Raw genomic sequence first — 19,969 nt, 5'->3', positions numbered from 1 at the left:
GTCGAAATTTGACCTAAGTTTCAACGACATTAGGACTACTACCTACTTATATTTTGTAAAAAATATTAACTTTATCATTTTTTTTCAACTCTTGTCTCCGGGACTTAGCTGATCTCAGACTGGCCGTGTAAGCATTGTCTAATAGTATCTTAGATTCAATATAAAAATTATAATCCATTTTCAATTTGTCAAGTTATTGTCAACAGAATTCAACCATAAATAAAAGATTATAATTCGAATGTATAGGCTTGTCACTCAAAAATCTGTTATTTCTCATCTGTGTGTGTTGTAGTGTGTGTAATGTTTTATTTGTTAAAAAAATGTATGATAAGAGCATAATTTCAAAATAATATTAGCTCGATGCATTCCTTCACCATATAAACTATAACTGTGCAAAATTTCATGCTAGGTGCATGAAATTTTGTTTCCCCATTTTTCGTAAAAAGGGTTACAAAGTTTTTCGTTCGCGTATTAATATTATGATATTATTATTATCTTTAGGGTGTATATCTTTACCTGTAAGTACCTTAAAAAAAGTAAAACTCAACCCTTATAAGATCAGTTTATCACGGTACTTAATGGTGCCTGATCTAAATAAATAAATAAAATAAATAAATAATTAAATGAGTCGTTCCCGATTCGTCCTACGTGATTACGCCGCATTTAGAACAAGCCGGGAATTTTTTAAATGTCGATGCCGTTTCGTCCCATTTGGGTCAATTCAGACCGCAACGCGACGCGTAGATGCATTTCTTAATTTGTATGGATTTGACAGATTTAAATTGCGTGAGGCGTCATGCAAATCTGTCAATTGACAAATAGAATCCTAGATTTGTTTTTGTTGTGTTGACTCCTAATCAATAATGTGTGTTGTTGTGTTCTTCAATTTCACGCAATAATAACTCATGTGTATCGGAGGTAAGTGATCATTTTTAGGGTTCCGTACCCAAATGTAAAATGTTAAATTATAGTGTGCACCAGCTGGCAAGTTCTTTCTGCAGAGAAAAAGCCATAAGAGGTGGTTCACTCATACTAATTAACAAGAATTTAAAATATAAAGAACGTAAGGACTTAGTGAGCCTCTCTACAGAACGAACAACTGAAATAGCCTGCGTAGAGGTGGGAAACTTTATTATTATATGTGTATACAGGCCTCCACTAGGATTATATGATATATTTGAAAAGGACATGGAGATTTTATTAACAAAAATAAGTGCATCTAACAAACACATTTTACTTTGTGGTGATTTTAATATAAATATTTTAGACAATAATTCAACCACTGTTAGATTCACTTCTTTGTTAAGATCATATAATTTGACAAATTTGTTTTATGAACCCACAAGGATCAGTGGCAACTCTGCTACATGCATTGATTTTTTTTTTTTTTAAACGGGCTTTGGCCCACCACACATTCCCACCACTGTATCTCCTGTGTCGCCAGGATCGGCAGCGGCATCCAACCACGAAAACCCTTTGATATGATCTCAGGGAGCCCGAGGGACATGCTAAAGCTGTCTTGGGACCCGCAACGAAATTAATCAGAAGAAAATAGGAGGAGAAGGAAGAATTCCAGATTCCCTCCCCAATATAAAGCGGGAGACAGCACAAAGTTGCAGTGACCGAAAGTCAAAGAACTGAAGGGGAGAAGCACCACGGGAATTAACGTTAATAATAATAGTGACTACTATGCTAGAGCTAAACTAATTTATTGTGTTAGACTGTTGCCAATAGTAATTGTGACAAAAACGCTTGAAGGCACGGAAGTTCCTAGCGCTGTCCACGAGATCACCGTAGTATGCGACACCAGATGTGCAGAGTAGGTTGTTTAGCATTGTAGTTCTTTCGTCCTGCCAGAGACTGCACTCCCAGAGAACATGATGAGCTGTTTGTTCAAACATGTTGCCTTCGGTCGAGCACTCGCACATGGGTGATGCTACCAGATTAAATCCGTAGAGTTTGGCCTTAAAATTTCCATGCATTGATAATATTTTTACCAATATAGACTCCTTAAAGAAAGAAGTCTTAAACATACTAAGCTCTGATCACTGTGGACAACGAGCTATTTTCCCCATGAACAAGAATTTCAAAAAAGTATGTAAAAACAAAAGTACTTGTATTCCAATTAATGATAAACGTATTGAGAAGTTTAGGGGTGAAATTATATCTAAGATTGGAAATTTAGAATATCATAGTAGTCCAGATATGACATTTGGTAATCTTTTCAAATTAATTAAAAACCATTTTGATACTACCTTCACCTCTAAGACAGTTGGAAAAAACAATAAGAGTAAATTTAGTGAATGGGCTACACCAGGTATTATGAAAAGCAGATTAAAACTGTATGACCTTTATAATGAAAGAACTATAAATCAAAGTGAACACTTTATAAACTATGTAAGATTATATTCAAAAATATTTAAGCAAGTCTGCAGGGCTGCTTAAATTTGGCTGCTTAAAAAATTACGTGGGAGAGCCATGCTTCGGCACGAATGGGCCGGCTCGACCGGAGAAATACCACGTTCTCACAGAAAACCGGCGTGAAACAGCGCTTGCGCTGTGTTTCGCCGAGTAAGTGAGTTTACCGGAGGCCCAATCCCCTACCCTATTCCCTTCCCTACTCTCCCCTATTCCCTTCCCTACTCTCCCCTATTCCCTTCCCATCCTTACCCTCCCCTTACCCTGTTCCCTCTTAAAAGGCCGGCAACGCACTTGCAGCTCTTCTGATGCTGCGAGTGTCCATGGGCGACGGAAGTTACTTTCCATCAGGTGACCCGTTTGCTCGTTTGCCCCCTTATTTCATAAAAAAAAAAAAAAATATTTTCACATTAGAAATCTATTCACATTAGAAATAAAATTAAGAATTCAAAAAATAAAGTAAAGACAACGTGGCAAATAATAGCAAGTGAAACTGGAAGAGTCGCCAGTCACAACTCAGATTTCAAATTAAATATAGATAACAAAAATATAACTTCCGACAATGATGTTGCGACTGCTTTTGAGAAATTTTTCGCTGACATTCCAGTTTCAATTTCAATTACAAGTAACCTAAAGGACTCTCCTGATGATGCTATATTGTTACTTAAAGAAAATGTAAATGAATGTGATATCGACTTCAGATTTAAAGAAGTAGGTTCTGAAGACATTTTAAAAACTTTCAATTTACTAAATATTAAGAACACTACTGATTTGTGGGGCCTATCAATGAAAGTTATTAAATCTATAATCGATGTTATCGCGCCCTACTTAGCGAATATATTTAATGATTGTATAAAAAGTGGCGTATTTCCTGATCTAATGAAACACAGTAAAGTTTTACCTCTTTTTAAATCTGGTAGTAAGTTGGACCCGTCTAATTTCCGACCTATATCTATTTTACCGACATTGAGTAAAATTTATGAAAAGATAATACTGAATCAATTACTAACGCACTTTAATATAAATAATATTTTACACAATAAACAATTTGGATTTACAAAGGGACGGTCTACTACAGACGCAGGCGTTGAATTGATCAGTAGTATTTTTAATGCCTGGGAGACGTCGCAGGATGCTCTAGGAGTTTTTTGCGATCTCTCAAAGGCCTTTGATTGCGTGCAACACAAAACATTGGTCAGGAAACTCTGTCACTATGGCATAAAAGGCACAGCACTCGCCCTCCTAAAATCGTACTTGTCAAATAGAACTCAGAGGGTTGAGATAAATGGTAAAAAATCTGCTGGTGCAAAAATTGAAATGGGGGTCCCACAGGGGTCTATATTAGGACCCTTCCTGTTTCTTATTTATATAAATGACCTGCCATTCTTAATTAAAGATAAACATGGGATAGTATTATTTGCTGATGATACATCTCTTACATTCAATATCAAACGCCTTAATGCGTGTTATGACGAAGTAAATAATGCTCTCTCAAAGATTGTACATTGGTTTAGTGTTAATAATCTTTTACTTAATAGTAAAAAAAACAAAATGTATTAAATTCAAATTGCCCAATGTAAGGCAAACGGAAACCAATGTGCTTTTAAATGGTGATGTTATGGAGCTAGTGGATACAGCTGTATTTTTAGGTATTACACTAGACTCCAAGCTTCAGTGGGGCCCTCATATTGCTGGGTTGGCCGACAGACTCAGTTCAGCAGCATATGCAGTAAGTAAGATTAGACAATTTTCAGATGAAACAACAGCACGTCTAGTGTATTTTAGTTACTTTCATAGTATTATGTCCTACGGCATTTTGCTGTGGGGCAATGCTGCAGATATAAATACAATTTTTGTGCTGCAGAAGCGAGCTGTGCGGGCAATCTACAAGTTGGCCCGTAATACTTCACTTAGAGAAAAATTTAAGGAAACTGGAATCTTAACTGTTGCTTCTCAATATGTCCTATCAAATGTATTATATGTTAAAAAGAATATATATCAATTCACGAAAAAGTGTGATACCCATGGGAGAAATACTCGTAATAAACATAAGCTTGAAATTCCGGTGACTAGACTTACTAAAGTCAAAAATTCTTTTAAAGGTCAATGTATACGCCTTTATAATAAGATCCCAGAAATCGTTCAAAATCTCTCAATTAATAGATTTAAAAAAGTTGTTAAAGAACGTTTGTGTACCAAAGCGTACTATAAAGTTACTGATTTCATGAATGATAGTACACCATGGGAATAAGGTCGCCCCCTGCAGAGCTGTTTCATTATAATATGTATAATAATTGTACACTCGTTGTATTTTATTTAGTCATAATGACACTGTTATTTTATAATATATTTTTTGTAATTTTCCATCTTTTTAGAAAAAGATGGCCCCGTGCGAGTTTCTTACGCCGGTTCTTCTCGCCGGGTTAGTTCCCGAACCGGTGGTAGGCATCTGTGTAGCCCCGACGTTCAGAGAATATTTGAAAAAATTTATTCTGAATAAAAAATTTTGAGTTTGAGTTTGAGTTTAAAGGGTAAAAACGGGAGTCGGGACCCTATTACTAAGACTTCATTGTCTGTCCGTCTGTCCGTCTGTATGTCATCAGGCTGTATCTCAAGAACCGCTATAGCTAGACTTCTGAAATTTTCACAGATTGTGTATTTCTATTGCCGCTATAACAACAAATACTAAAAACAAAAAAAATAATATTTAAGGAGGGCCCCCATACAACAAACGTTATTTTTTTTGCCTTTTTTGCTCGTAATCAATAATGGTAACAGCTAGTAACTTGAAATTTACATAAATGCCTTAATTATATTATGTGTACTTCAATAATTAATAATAATATTTAAATAAAATAAAAAATTAAGGGGGTCTCTCATATAAAAAAAATTGGCATTTTTTTCCTCTTTAACGGTACGGAACCCTACGTGCGCGAGTCCGACTCGCACTTGGCCGATTATCTCTATAAAATAAATTCACAGGTTTTATTATAAAACATCTTAGGTGTACCTTGTAATTGTGAACTTATAGTTCATAATACAGTTTGAAAATATTAGAATTGCCAGTAGGTAACTCAAATAATATTATTATAATTATTGAAGTATGAGTAATACTTTTCATACATTATTTTTTCTTATTTTCAATAATATTACAATTTTTTAACAAAAATAATCCTATGTTACATTAAGTAATTGCTGTGGTTATAATTTATATCAAAATATATTATTTTACATTTTTTATATAATAAATCAAATATTAAAATTTAAAAATGCCTGAAATCAGTGTAGTTACATTCGTTAAAACTATTTATAAAATTATAACCTTATGTAATGTTTTACGAGACTTTAACAGTTATTAACGTTAGTTTAAATACTTTAATTATCTCAGGTCATTCGTCCCATTGGGACCAAAATTTTTGGGGACTAATAGCCCAACTACTCGTTATTAAATGGCAACAATGATCCGACTGGGGCATAAATTTAAGGAAATTATTTGGAATACAAACAATTATTTCTAACAATAATTACATCATCTATTATGGAGTCTTGCAAACGCATTCTTAAATTGTTGAGTACAAATTTTAATGAGAAAAAAAGCCTCTCGACGCTGACACTTGTTGGTGGAATAGCTAAACCAACTTTTGTCAGATTATATAAATATGGTTAAATCACGGACGTAAAAAAAGTAGGTTAAATATGGACTACACCCTTCCACTAAACATTTGGACTTTTTTGTGTTTTCGTCAAATGCAAACATCGAATATATTTTGTTTTCCTTTTTTCTTCCCATAATTATTGATAATTTACAAAAAGAAGAAACCAACACTCGCAGCGAAGGACGAACGAAGTAATAGTAAACAAACCCCGCGCATGCGAGAATCGAGATAGAGAAGAAAGGTGCGCGTGCGACGAGATGAGAGATAGCGCGGAGCGGCAACAGCGCGGCGATGCAAAGGTGCGAGCCGCACGCCGCTCAAACCGGTTTATTTCGGTTTGTGAGAGCTTAAAAATTTTGTTCTATCAATTTACCGGTTTTATGGAGGAACGAAATTATATCGGTTTATCGAACGAAATTAACAGGTTTTGCAAAACCGGTTCCGATCCCTGGCTGGAACATCATTAGCTACCCCACTCAGAGACACATTTAAATATTACTTACATAACTGTTAACTGTAATTAAATCAAGATTTATCTTCTTCTTCTTATACATATATAAAAATGGATTTTCAAATTCGTTAGTCGCACTAAAACTCGAAAACGGATGAACGGATTGGGCTGAAAATAGTCTTTTTAAGGGGGCAAACGAGCAAACGGGTCACCTGATGGAAAGCAACTTCCGTCGCCCATGGACACTCGCAGCATCAGAAGAGCTGCAGGTGCATTGCCGGCCCTTTGAGAGGGAATAGGGGAGGGTAGGGATGGGAAGGGAAGGGAACAGAATAGGGGAAAGTAGGGAAGGGAATAGGGTAGGGGATTGGGCCTCCGGTAAACTCACTCACTCGGCGAAACACGCTGTTTCACTCCGGTTTTCTGTGAGAACGTGGTATTTCAAAATATAAGTCTTAAAAATATTCGTAGAAATCCAGGGAAGGTTTTAAAGTGACACGAAGTTCACCGGGACAGCTAGTATCTGTTAAAATATTCATTTAATTGAAGTTAATTGATCATTAAATATTAGCCATGAATACTGGATTGATACATGTATATATATTATGATACATAGTGTATATTAATTCAGCATTTAATTTGATTTCCAGATAATAATTTGAATTTAAATTGATTTATTTGCATTAAGTATGCGTTTTTTTATTGTTGTTATGTTTTATGCAAATCTGATAAATGAGTCATTTTAAGTAGCTTTTTAAATGGAACTTGTTTTTATTATAATATTTCCAACATTTGCTCACAATGAAAATGGGACATTTTTTCATTGTGTGGCCCTTAATTGTTAATAATGTTCTAGAAACAAACACAAAATTTGTAGTCTTTTAAAAATAAAGGTATGAAATGTTGGTGTTCAATGGTGGTTCTAAAATCTGAATGATAGTATATTTTTTAACCGACTTCCAAAAAGGAGAAGGTTACTCAATTCAACCGTATATATATGTTCTTTTTTTTATAGCTAGTTCTTTATTACACTTAATTGTTTTCTGACTGCTGGGCCTCTATCATTAACTTTGTCAAAACCTGAGCTAATCCGCGCAGGTCTGTAAACAGTTGTAAAGTGAAGTGGTTCTGTTTCGGTATCATGTCCACTTTTACTTCTGAATGGTTTTAACCTGTAATATTTGTCTCTGAACTGGATTAAGAAATGTCAAACACGAACGTCAAATTTGACTAACGGAATTGTTTTTTTTAGGAATTGAAATGGCTTAGCCATAACGACTAACGGAAAAATTGTAAATCAAGATGAAAATATAGTTTAAAAAAAGATTGATATTTTTTATTATAAAATATACTATTTTCTAATATATAACGTGGTCAATGTAGGAATAGTTACTTTTGCACCGATTTATTGTATTTAAAGGTAATTATTATAAATGTGTAAATGGTTTTATTTATATTTTTTTGGTATTTTATAAGCCCTTTATGAAAACACTGAGAAAATAACACTCCTTCATGTTTATATTATCACAAGCATGGCGATCTAGAGGAGAAAGAATTCTCTGACATTGGCAACTAACTGAGTCGGCAATTAAAAAAAAGAAGAAGGAGACAAAAAAAAAGATAATTAGATATTGTTATTAAGTTTATAGAGATTATGTTTTATGCAAGAAATTGATAAGTTTATTAAGTATATCCTATACCTATTTGATACCTACGCTAAATAATCTACCATAAAAAAGTCTTAGAAATGCATCAAACTTGTGGATTACAATTACATGCATTACAACAGAGTTGATGTCATGAGTTGAACATAGTTTGTTGAACTTGAACTCATTCTTGAACACCTACGTTTTTTTGAGCTTTCAAATAGGTATTATTGTAACATAAACAGGCAATTTATAAGTTTAATAATCCCCTTTTCATGCCTTGTAAGGCATTTTACATTATTAGTACTGTGTACGCTGAACCAAATATTTTTCAGGATAAAGGATGATTGCTAACACTGAGATACTATAAGTACTACATTGCTAATAAAGAATTGCAAGTGTAATGATGACGAAGTCCTAGGAAGATAATATATATTCACTCAAAAGCTTAAATTAAAAGAAATTTAATAAATACTCGTTTTTAAATGTTTTTTCATTTATTTTCTCACTTAAATATACCTTAGATACATATTCATACACAGCTTTCATCAATAGGTACTATATTTGTCTTACACCTTATTATCAACCTAGTATCAGATAGGCAAGTGTTAAATCTCTTTTATATTATACTTATTAAAATCAAAGAAGTTGAATCAAATATCCCTTGTGTAAATATTAATTTATTATAAAGGAGTTCAAATACAAACTTTTGATGAAAGATAAAAACAATATTATAATTTCAGACTTTTATTTGGCAAACCAATAACAATTAGAAACTGCATTGCAAGTTGCAACTATAGGAAACTGCCTGGGATATCTCAGACAGAGAGTGGTCAAGGGTTTTGTGTTCTTTGTGTTGTATTATGTTGTAGAATGCCTCCCGTGTGAGTATCTCTATATACTCACACAGGAGGAGTTCTGAATGTGTCAGAATTGCTCCTCAGTCACACACTGACTGCTCCAACGCAAATGCTTCAACGCGTGACCACTCTGTCTGATAGGTCCCTAAGACGACCACGTCTTTTTAAATTTTTTTAATACATGAGGACTTACTAAAGTCCTCATGTATTTTAAATTTTAATGTAATAATATAAAACTAATATTATTATTATTGAGGTACAAAAGTATTTTTGGTAATAATAATATAAGTTCCAATGAAAATATTATGTTTTATGAACAATAAGTATGTTTGTTATGCAATTTTTGTTATGTCTTTTTGGAAAAAGTACTATAAGTAATGTAGGATTATATTTTTGAGTTTTAGTGACTATTCCCATTGTATATTATATCATATTGTAGTCAAGAGAAGTTATAAATGAAAAAGTGCATATGAGAATTTAGCTAATTTGGATTTTATATTATCAATGATTTAACTTTTCTAGTAGTTTAGGTGTGTGTGTGTTTGTGTGTGTCAATGTTTATTCGTGAATATACATGAATCTAAAGTTTCAAAGGTTGTGTTCTCAAAATTCATGTTATTGAGAAAGTACTACTCGGGCGAGTTAACTTGACACCTGGCTTAAATTTTACCCCTCCCTCGCTTCCCCGCGCAGCACCCCGCTCTCGTCGTACGCGTCCAGTAGCGTTAGCATATTATATCTGGGCCTCTATCATGAGCTCTTAAAGCCAGCCAGAATACTGACTGGCTCGCATTTTGGTACCATGACCTCTATTTTCCAGCCAGTCAGTGGTCACGTGACACCAAACTCACTTCTCCATTGCTAACTGAGTAATAATTTCGAATCATGACAACACTTCTGACATAAGCTCGCTTGCTTTTACGTCAAATACAGCAATTCAATAAACACCAACCAACGAGTAGCTTTTACTGAATAGTTTACATTTTAGTAATTTTATTTATTAATATTACATACTTTTTAGTCTTAAATTATATTGCTATTTAGTTGGTTAGTTACTTAATAAGTTATATTTTAGTCTGTAGCATATATTTTAGTGAAAATAATTCGTTATTAAAACCAAAAAACTTAACATTCGAAGTGTCCAAATTTTTGGAAAACGATTAAGTATTCTCAAGTTAATCACGAACTGATACATAAGTAAAGACGTAGAGACCTTAGTAATCCATTTAGTGTTAGTGAGGTTTCAGAATAATAACATAAGTGAGGTGTAGTAAGTATACCTATATGTCTAGTCAACAATAAGGTTTGCATTTGTGCGATGAGCTAAGACTGCATTGATTTAGTACACAAGAAACACATACAAGGTATAAGGAACACAAGTGTTGTGTATAATTACTGTAAAACAAGTATGAATTTTCACCAAAAACCTACAGGTACAATCTTATAGTTGCATTGTAGGTTTTTGTGTTATTTCACAAACTATTTCCTTGTAAACCTGAAGTATTTTGGTATATGCATGATAAACACTGCACCAAAGAGGTAAATAATTCAATATTACTTACTTTTAACAAGAATTTTCAGAACACAACCTTTTAACCTTTAGATGTATGTATAACATGCTCCGGATAAACATTGACACACCTAAACTACTAGAAAAGTTAAATAATTGATATGATATTCAATCTTTATCTTTATAATATTGATATGATATATAGTATATTATCAATCCCAATTAGAAACCCAATTAGCTAAATTCTCATATGAGCACTTTTTCATTTATAACTTCTTCTCTTGACGACAATATGGTATTATATGATGGGAATAGTGTAAATCACTAAATTTTACTCAAAAACAAAAACCTACATTATAGTACTTTTCCAAAAAAGACTTACTTAATAAGAATTGCATAACAAACATATGGAACTTATTGTTCATAAAACATAATATTATCATAGGAACATATATTATTATGTATTACCAAAAATACTTTTGTACTTACCTCAATAATAATAATAAGTATTAGTTTTATATTAAATTAAAACTTACTATGTACTTCTTAGGAACCTATCTTAGGAGCATTTCGTACAATCTTTTGATTGCAGTAGGTCTTTGTGTTATTTCACAAACTATTTCCTTGTAAACCATGCATGATAAACGCTGCACCAAAGAGGTAAATTCAAAGGTATTACTTTCTCAATAACAAGAATTTTGAGAACACAACCTTTGAAACTTTAGATTCAAGTATATTCACGAATAAATATTGACACACACACATACACCTAAACTACTAGAAAAGTTAAATCATTGATAATATAAAATCCAAATTAGCTAAATTCTCATATGCACTTTTTCATTTATAACTTCTCTTGACTACAATATGATATAATATACAATGGGAATAGTCACTAAAACTCAAAAATATAATCCTACATTACTTATAGTACTTTTTCCAAAAAGACATAACAAAAATTGCATAACAAACATACTTATTGTTCATAAAACATAATATTTTCATTGGAACTTATATTATTATTACCAAAAATTCTTTTGTACCTCAATAATAATAATATTAGTTTTATATTACTTATTACATTAAAATTTAAAATACATGAGGACTTTAGTAAGTCCTCATGTATTATACATTTTAAAAAGATGTGGTCGTTTTAGGGACCTATCAGACAGAGTGGTCATGCGTTGAAGCATTTGCGTTGGTGACTGAGGAGCAATTCTGACACATTCAGAACTCCTCCTGTGTGAGTATATAGAGATACTCACACGGGAGGCATTCTACAACATAATACAACACAAAGAACACAAAACCCTTGACCGCTCTCTGTCTGAGATATCCCAGGCAATTTACCATAGTTGCAACTTGCAATGCAGTTTCTAATTGTTATTGGTTTGCCAAATAAAAGTCTGAAATTATAATATTGTTTTTATCTTTCATCAAAAGTTTGTATTTGAGAACTCCTTTAATAATAATAAATTAATATTTACACAAGGGATATTTGATTCATCTTCTTTGATTTTAAGTGACAAGACCTTGTTTAAGATTTCCACTGTATAAATATTTTTATAAGTATAATATAAAAGAGATTTAACACTTGCTTATCTGATATAGGTTGATAATAAGGTGTAAGACAAATATAGTCCCTATTGATGAAAGCTGTGTATGAATATGTATCTAAGGTAGGTATATTTAAGTGAGAAAATAAATGAAAAAACATTTAAAAACGAGTATTTATTAAATTTCTTTTAATTAAAGCTTTTGAGTGAATATATATTATCTTCCTAGGACTTCGTCATCATTACACTTGCTATTCTTTATTATAAAATGTAGTACTTATAGTATCTCAGTGTTAGCAATCATCCTTTATCCTGAAAAATATTTGGTTCAGCGTACACAGTACTAATAATGTAAAATGCCTTACAAGGCACAAAAAGGGGATTATTAAACTTATAAATTGCCTGTTTATGTTACAATAATACCTATTTGAAAGCTCAAAAAAACGTAGGTGTTCAAGAATGAGTTCAAGTTCAACAAACTATGTTCAACTCATGACATCAACTCTGTTGTAATGCATGTAATTGTAATCCACAAGTTTGATGCATTTCTAAGACTTTTTCATGGTAGATTATTTAGCGTAGGTATCAAGTAGGTATAGGATATAATAAACTTATCAATTTCTTGCTTAAAACATAATCTCTATAAACTTAATAACAATATCCAATTATCTTTTTTTTTTGTCTCCTTCTTCTCTTTTTTAATTGCCGACTCAGTTAGTTGCCAATGTCAGAGAATTCTTTCTCCTCTAGATCGCCATGCTTGTGATAATATAAACATGAAGGAGTGTTATTTTCTCAGTGTTTTCATAAAGGGCTTATAAAATACCAAAAAATATAAATAAAACCATTTACACATTTATAATAATTACCTTTAAATACAATAAATCGGTGCAAAAGTAACTATTCCTACATTGACCACGTTTTATATTAGAAAATAGTATATTTTATAATAAAAAATATTAATCTTTTTTTAAACTATATTTTCATCTTGATTTACAATTTTTCCGTTAGTCGTTATGGCTAAGCCATTTCAATTCCTAAAAAAAAAAACAATTCCGTTAGTCAAATTTGACGTTCGTGTTTGACATTTCTTAATCCAGTTCAGAGACAAATATTACAGGTTAAAACCATTGAGAAGTAAAAGTGCACATGATACGGAAACATAACCATTCACTTTACAACTGTTTACATACCTGCACGGATTAGCTCAGGTTTTGACAAAGTTAATGATAGGGGGGCTGTTACCGTTACACGTGTGTTATTGAGTTTGCGTTTCGGAGTTATTTGTTAGTAGTTAATGGTTATTGTTTTTGGATTTTTGTTGAGTTTTGTTGTGTTATTTGTTAGTTGTTACATTTGAACGTTAAATTTGTTAAGTTTTTGTTATTCGTATTAACGTTTGAACATTGCCGTGCGTCTGTGGTATGAATTAGCTACTCATGGAATATATTAATATGAAGCTAGATACAAATTATCGGACGCATCTATAAACCTCGTATTCCTGCTGGAAAACCCTTGGGCGAGTCCAACTCGTACTTGGTTAATACTGTGGTTAGTGTAGCCCTATAAAAATAACTAGTTCCGGTAACGTATTTTTTTTTTGAAATAACTTAAAATAAAAAAACTTTTTTTGCACTCAGTACTTAAGAGAAACGTCAACTGAACCAGGTGTCATGTTAATTCGCCCGAGTTGTAATGCCTTTGAATTTACCTCTTTGGTGCAGCGTTTATCATGCATGGTTTACAAGGAAATAGTTTGTGAAATAACACAAAGACCTACTGCAATCAAAAGATTGTACGAAATGCTCCTAAGATAGGTTCCTAAGAAGTACATAGTAAGTCCTCATGTATTTTAAATTTTAATTTAATATAAAACTAATACTTATTATTATTATTGAGGTACAAAAGTATTTTTGGTAATACATAATAATATATGTTCCTATGATAATATTATGTTTTATGAACAATAAGTTCCATATGTTTGTTATGCAATTCTTATTAAGTCTTTTTTGGAAAAAGTACTATAATGTAGGTTTTTATTTTTGAGTAAAATTTAGTGATTTACACTATTCCCATCATACAATACCATATTGTAGTCAAGAGAAGAAGTTATAAATGAAAAGTGCTCATATGAGAATTTAGCTAATTTGGATTCTATGATATTATCAATTAAGTACTTATTTAACTTTTCTAGTAGTTTAGGTGTGTCAATGTTTATCCGGAGCATGTTATACATACATCTAATGTTTAAAAGGTTGTGTTCTCAAATTTCTTGTTAAAAGTAATATGCCTTTGAATTTACCTCTTTGGTGCAGTGTTTATCATGCATATACCAAAATACTTCAGGTTTACAAGGAAATAGTTTGTGAAATAACACAAAAACCTACAATGCAACTATAAGATTGTATGGTCTGTAGGTTTTTGGTGAAAATTCATACAGTTTATTTTACAGTAATTATACACAACACTTGTGTTCCTTATACCTTGTATGTGTTTCTTGTGTACTAAATCAATGCAGTCTTAGCTCATCGCACAAATGCGAACCTTATTGTTGACTAGACATATAGGTACTTATATTGTATTATTATACTACACCTCACTTATGTTATTATTCTGAAACCTCACTAACACTATTCACTAAATGGCTTACTAAGGTCTCTACGTCTTTACTTATGTATCGCTTCGTGATTAACTTGAGAATACTTAATCGTTTTCCAAAAATTTGGACACTTCGAATGTTTAGTTTTTTGGTTTTAATAACGTATTATTTTCACTAAAATATATGCTATAGACTAAAATATAACTTATTAAATAACTAACCACCTAAATAGCAATATAATTTAAGACTAAAAAGTATGTAATATTAATAAATAAAATTACTAAAATGTAAACTATTCAGTAAAAGCTACTCGTTGGTTTGTGTTTATTAAATTGCTGTATTTGACGTAAAAGCCAGCCAGCTTATGTCAGTTGTGTTGTCATGATACGAAATTACTACTCAGTTAACAATGGAGAAGTGAGTTTTGTGTCACGTGACCACTGACTGGCTGGAAAATAGAGGTCATGGTACCAAAATGCGAGCCAGTCAGTATTCTGGCTGGCTTTAAGAGCTCATGATAGAGGCCCTGCCCCCCTATCATTAACTTTGTCAAAACCTGAGCTAATCCGTGCAGGTATGTAAACAGTTGTAAAGTGAATGGTTCTTTTTCCGTATCATGTGCACTTTTAGTTCTGAATGGTTTTAACCTGTAATATTTGTCTCTGAACTGGATTAAGAAATGTCAAACACGAACGTCAAATTTGACTAACGGAATTGTTTTTTTTTTAGGAAATTGAAATGGCTTAGCCATAACGACTAACGGAAAAATTGTAAATCAAGATGAAAATATAGTTTAAAAAAAGATTAATATTTTTTATTATAAAATATACTATTTTCTAATATAAAACGTGGTCAATGTAGGAATAGTTACTTTTGCACCGATTTATTGTATTTAAAGGTAATTATTATAAATGTGTAAATGGTTTTATTTATATTTTTTGGTATTTTATAAGCCCTTTATGAAAACACTGAGAAAATAACACTCCTTCATGTTTATATTATCACAAGCATGGCGATCTAGAGGAGAAAGAATTCTCTGACATTGGCAACTAACTGAGTCGGCAATTAAAAAAGAGAAGAAGAAGGAGACAAAAAAAAAAGATAATTGGATATTGTTATTAAGTTTATAGAGATTATGTTTTAAGCAAGAAATTGATAAGTTTATTATATCCTATACCTACTTGATACCTACGCTAAATAATCTACCATGAAAAAGTCTTAGAAATGCATCAAACTTGTGGATTACAATTACATGCATTACAACAGAGTTGATGTCATGAGTTGAACATAGTTTGTTGAACTTGAACTCATTCTTGAACACCTACGTTTTTTTGAGCTTTCAAATAGGTATTATTGTAACATAAACAGGCAATTTATAAGTTTAATAATCCCCTTTTTGTGCCTTGTAAGGCATTTTACATTATTAGTACTGTGTACGCTGAACCAAATATTTTTCAGGATAAAGGATGATTGCTAACACTGAGATACTATAAGTACTACATTTTATAATAAAGAATTGCAAGTGTAATGATGACGAAGTCCTAGGAAGATAATATATATTCACTCAAAAGCTTTAATTAAAAGAAATTTAATAAATACTCGTTTTTAAATGTTTTTTCATTTATTTTCTCACTTAAATATACCTACCTTAGATACATATTCATACACAGCTTTCATCAATAGGTACTACATTTGTCTTACACCTTATTATCAACCTAGTATCAGATAGGCAAGTGTTAAATCTCTTTTATATTATACTTATAAAAATATTTATACAGCGGAAATCTTAAACAAGGTCTTGTCACTTAAAATCAAAGAAGATGAATCAAATATCCCTTGTGTAAATATTAATTTATTATTATTAAAGGAGTTCAAATACCAACTTTTGATGAAAGATAAAAACAATATTATAATTTCAGACTTTTATTTGGCAAACCAATAACAATTAGAAACTGCATTGCAAGTTGCAACTATGGGAAATTGCCTGGGATATCTCAGACAGAGAGCGGTCAAGGGTTTTGTGTTCTGTGTGTTGTATTATGTTGTAGAATGCCTCCCGTGTGAGTATCTCTATATACTCACACAGGAGGAGTTCTGAATGTGTCAGAATTGCTCCTCAGTCACACACTGACTGCTCCAACGCAAATGCTTCAACGCGTGACCACTCTGTCTGATAGGTCCCTAAAACGACCACATCTTTTTAAAATGTATAATACATGAGGACTTACTAAAGTCCTTATTACATTAAAATTTAAAATGTATTTTAAATTTTAATGTAATAATATAAAACTAATATTATTATTATTGAGGTACAAAAGAATTTTTGGTAATAATAATATAAGTTCCAATGAAAATATTATGTTTTATGAACAATAAGTATGTTTGTTTTGCAATTTTTGTTATGTCTTTTAAAAAGTACTATAAGTAATGTAGGATTATATTTTTGAGTTTTAGTGACTATTCCCATTATATATTATATCATATTGTAGTCAAGAGAAGTTATAAATGAAAAAGTGCATATGAGAATTTAGCTAATTTGGATTTTATATTATCAATGATTTAACTTTTCTAGTAGTTTAGGTGTATGTGTGTGTGTCAATACAGTAGAACTCCAATTATCCGAACTCCGACTATCCGGATCGCCGATTATCCGAATCACGCGCTATTATTCTTCCCCCCGCGAAGCCAGTGTTTGCGCGTCAAGTCTTGACTTGACTTGTCTTAAGTTGCCGTTGTGTGCCGTTTAAAACATGTGAAAATTTCATGTTTCTTTCATTTAATTCAATAAAAAAAAAGTGCAATATCAAGACGTAGCTTTTATTCTCTCCAATGGCAATTTTTTTTAAAAATCCGATTATCCGAATATTTGATTATCCGAATGGGCCCCGGTCCCCATTAATTCGGATAATTGGAGTTCTACTGTATTTATTCGTGAATATACATGAATCTAAAGTTTCAAAGGTTGTGTTCTCAAAATTCTTGTTATTGAGAAAGTAATACCTTTGAATTTACCTCTTTGGTGCAGCGTTTATCATGCATGGTTTACAAGGAAATAGTTTGTGAAATAACACAAAGACCTACTGCAATCAAAAGATTGTACGAAATGCTCCTAAGATAGGTTCCTAAGAAGTACATAGTAAGTCCTCATGTATTTTAAGTTTTAATTTAATATAAAACTAATACTTATTATTATTATTGAGGTAAGTACAAAAGTATTTTTGGTAATACATAATAATATATGTTCCTATGATAATATTATGTTTTATGAACAATAAGTTCCATATGTTTGTTATGCAATTCTTATTAAGTAAGTCTTTTTTGGAAAAGTACTATAATGTAGGTTTTTGTTTTTGAGTAAAATTTAGTGATTTACACTATTCCCATCATATAATACCATATTGTAGTCAAGAGAAGAAGTTATACTTAAATGAAAAAGTGCTCATATGAGAATTTAGCTAATTGGGATTCTATGATATTATCAATTATTTAACTTTTCTAGAAGTTTAGGTGTGTCAATGTTTATCCGGAGCATGTTATACATACATCTAAAGTTTAAAAGGTTGTGTTCTGAAAATTCTTGTTAAAAGTAAGTAATATTGAATTTACCTCTTTGGTGCAGTGTTTATCATGCATATACCAATAATACTTCAGATTTACAAGGAAATAGTTTGTGAAATAACACAAAAACCTACAATGCAAAGCTATAAGATTGTACCTGTAGGTTTTTGGTGAAAATTCATACTTGTTTTACAGTAAGTAATTATACACAACACTTGTGTTCCTTATACCTTGTATGTGTTTCTTGTGTACTAAATCAATGCAGTCTTAGCTCATCGCACAAATGCAAACCTTATTGTTGACTAGACATATAGGTATACTACACCTCACTTATGTTATTATTCTGAAACCTCACTAACACTAAATGGATTACTAAGGTCTCTACGTTTCTTATGTATCACTTCGTGATTAACTTGAGAATACCTACTTAATCGTTTTCCAAAAATTTGGACACTTCGAATGTTTAGTTTTTTGGTTTTAATAACGAATTATTTTCACTAAAATATATGCTATAGACTAAAATATAACTTATTAAGTAACTAACCAACTAAATAGCAATATAATTTAAGACTAAAAAGTATGTAATATTAATAAATAAAATTACTAAAATGTAAACTATTCAGTAAAAGCTACTCGTTGGTTTGGTGTTTATTGAATTGCTGTATTTGACGTAAAAGCAAGCGAGCTTATGTCAGAAGTGTTGTCATGATTCGAAATTATTACTCAGTTAACAATGGAGAAGTGAGTTTTGTGTCACGTGACCACTGACTGGCTGGAAAATAGAGGTCATGGTACCAAAATGCGAGCCAGTCAGTATTCTGGCTGGCTTTAAGAGCTCATGATAGAGGGGCTGACTTCTGAAGAAAATTGTTTTTCAAGTATCTTTGAGTTAATCATACTGACAGACACACATTAAATTTTTTTCCAGTTGGTATTTTGGTGGCATGTCCCGTGCGGTGGCCACCAAACTCCTGCTCAACGAGTCGGAGAGTGGAGTATTCCTAGTCCGAGATTCAAAAACCATTGTTGGAGATTATGTGCTGTGTGTGCGGTAAGATTCATGACATTATCCTAAAAATAAAACGCACGAAGGGTTTCGTACCATTATAGAGCAAAAATAGTAAAAAATTGTGTTTTTTGTATGGGAGCCCCCTTAATTATTTATTTTGTTTAAATTTTATTATTAATTATTAAAGTATAAATACAGCTGAGTATTTTGTGTAAATTTTAAGTGCCTCCCTGTTGTCATCATTGAAACCGGGCAAAAAATGTTTGAAAAATCACGTTTGTTGTATGGGAGCCCCCCTTAAATATTTAATTTATTTTGTTTTTAGTATTTGTTGTTATAGTGGCAACAGAAATACATAATCTGTAAAAATTTCAACTCTAGCTATTACCGTTCTTGAGTTACAGCCTGGAGACAGACGGACAGACATCGAAGTCTCAGTAATAGGGTCCCGTTTTCACTCTTTGGGTACGGAACCCTAAAAAAGAACTACGATAAGGGACATTAATGTTTGAATAGAAAAAAAATGTATAATAATAATCACCTAGATACCAATCTAGGTGGTAAATCCAATACAAATGATCCAGGAAATTTATAGGTTTTCATCAAAAAGTAAAGATAAAAGGTGAGATAAGCAGTTATTCTCATATTTGATCAGTTAGTGAGCTACTTATCAACAGCGCTGGACTGCGCCACACTAAGATGCCAG

At 31.9% G+C, this 19,969-nt stretch overlaps 1 protein-coding gene across 1 annotated transcript in view; it reads left to right on the top strand.

Annotated features, from left to right (window-relative positions):
* LOC121736433 (adapter molecule Crk) overlaps positions 1–19,969 on the top strand; it is a 34,800-nt gene that overhangs the window by 2,660 nt on the left and 12,171 nt on the right. Inside the window, exon 2 of the mRNA XM_042127624.1 lies at positions 19,183–19,305. Coding sequence (XP_041983558.1) covers positions 19,183–19,305 — 123 coding nt within the window. The remainder of the gene's footprint in view (positions 1–19,182; positions 19,306–19,969) is intronic.

This window comes from Aricia agestis, chromosome 19 (assembly GCF_905147365.1).
Source record: "Aricia agestis chromosome 19, ilAriAges1.1, whole genome shotgun sequence".
NCBI lineage: Eukaryota > Metazoa > Arthropoda > Insecta > Lepidoptera > Lycaenidae > Aricia > Aricia agestis.
This window is presented reverse-complemented; position numbering and strand designations above follow the sequence as displayed.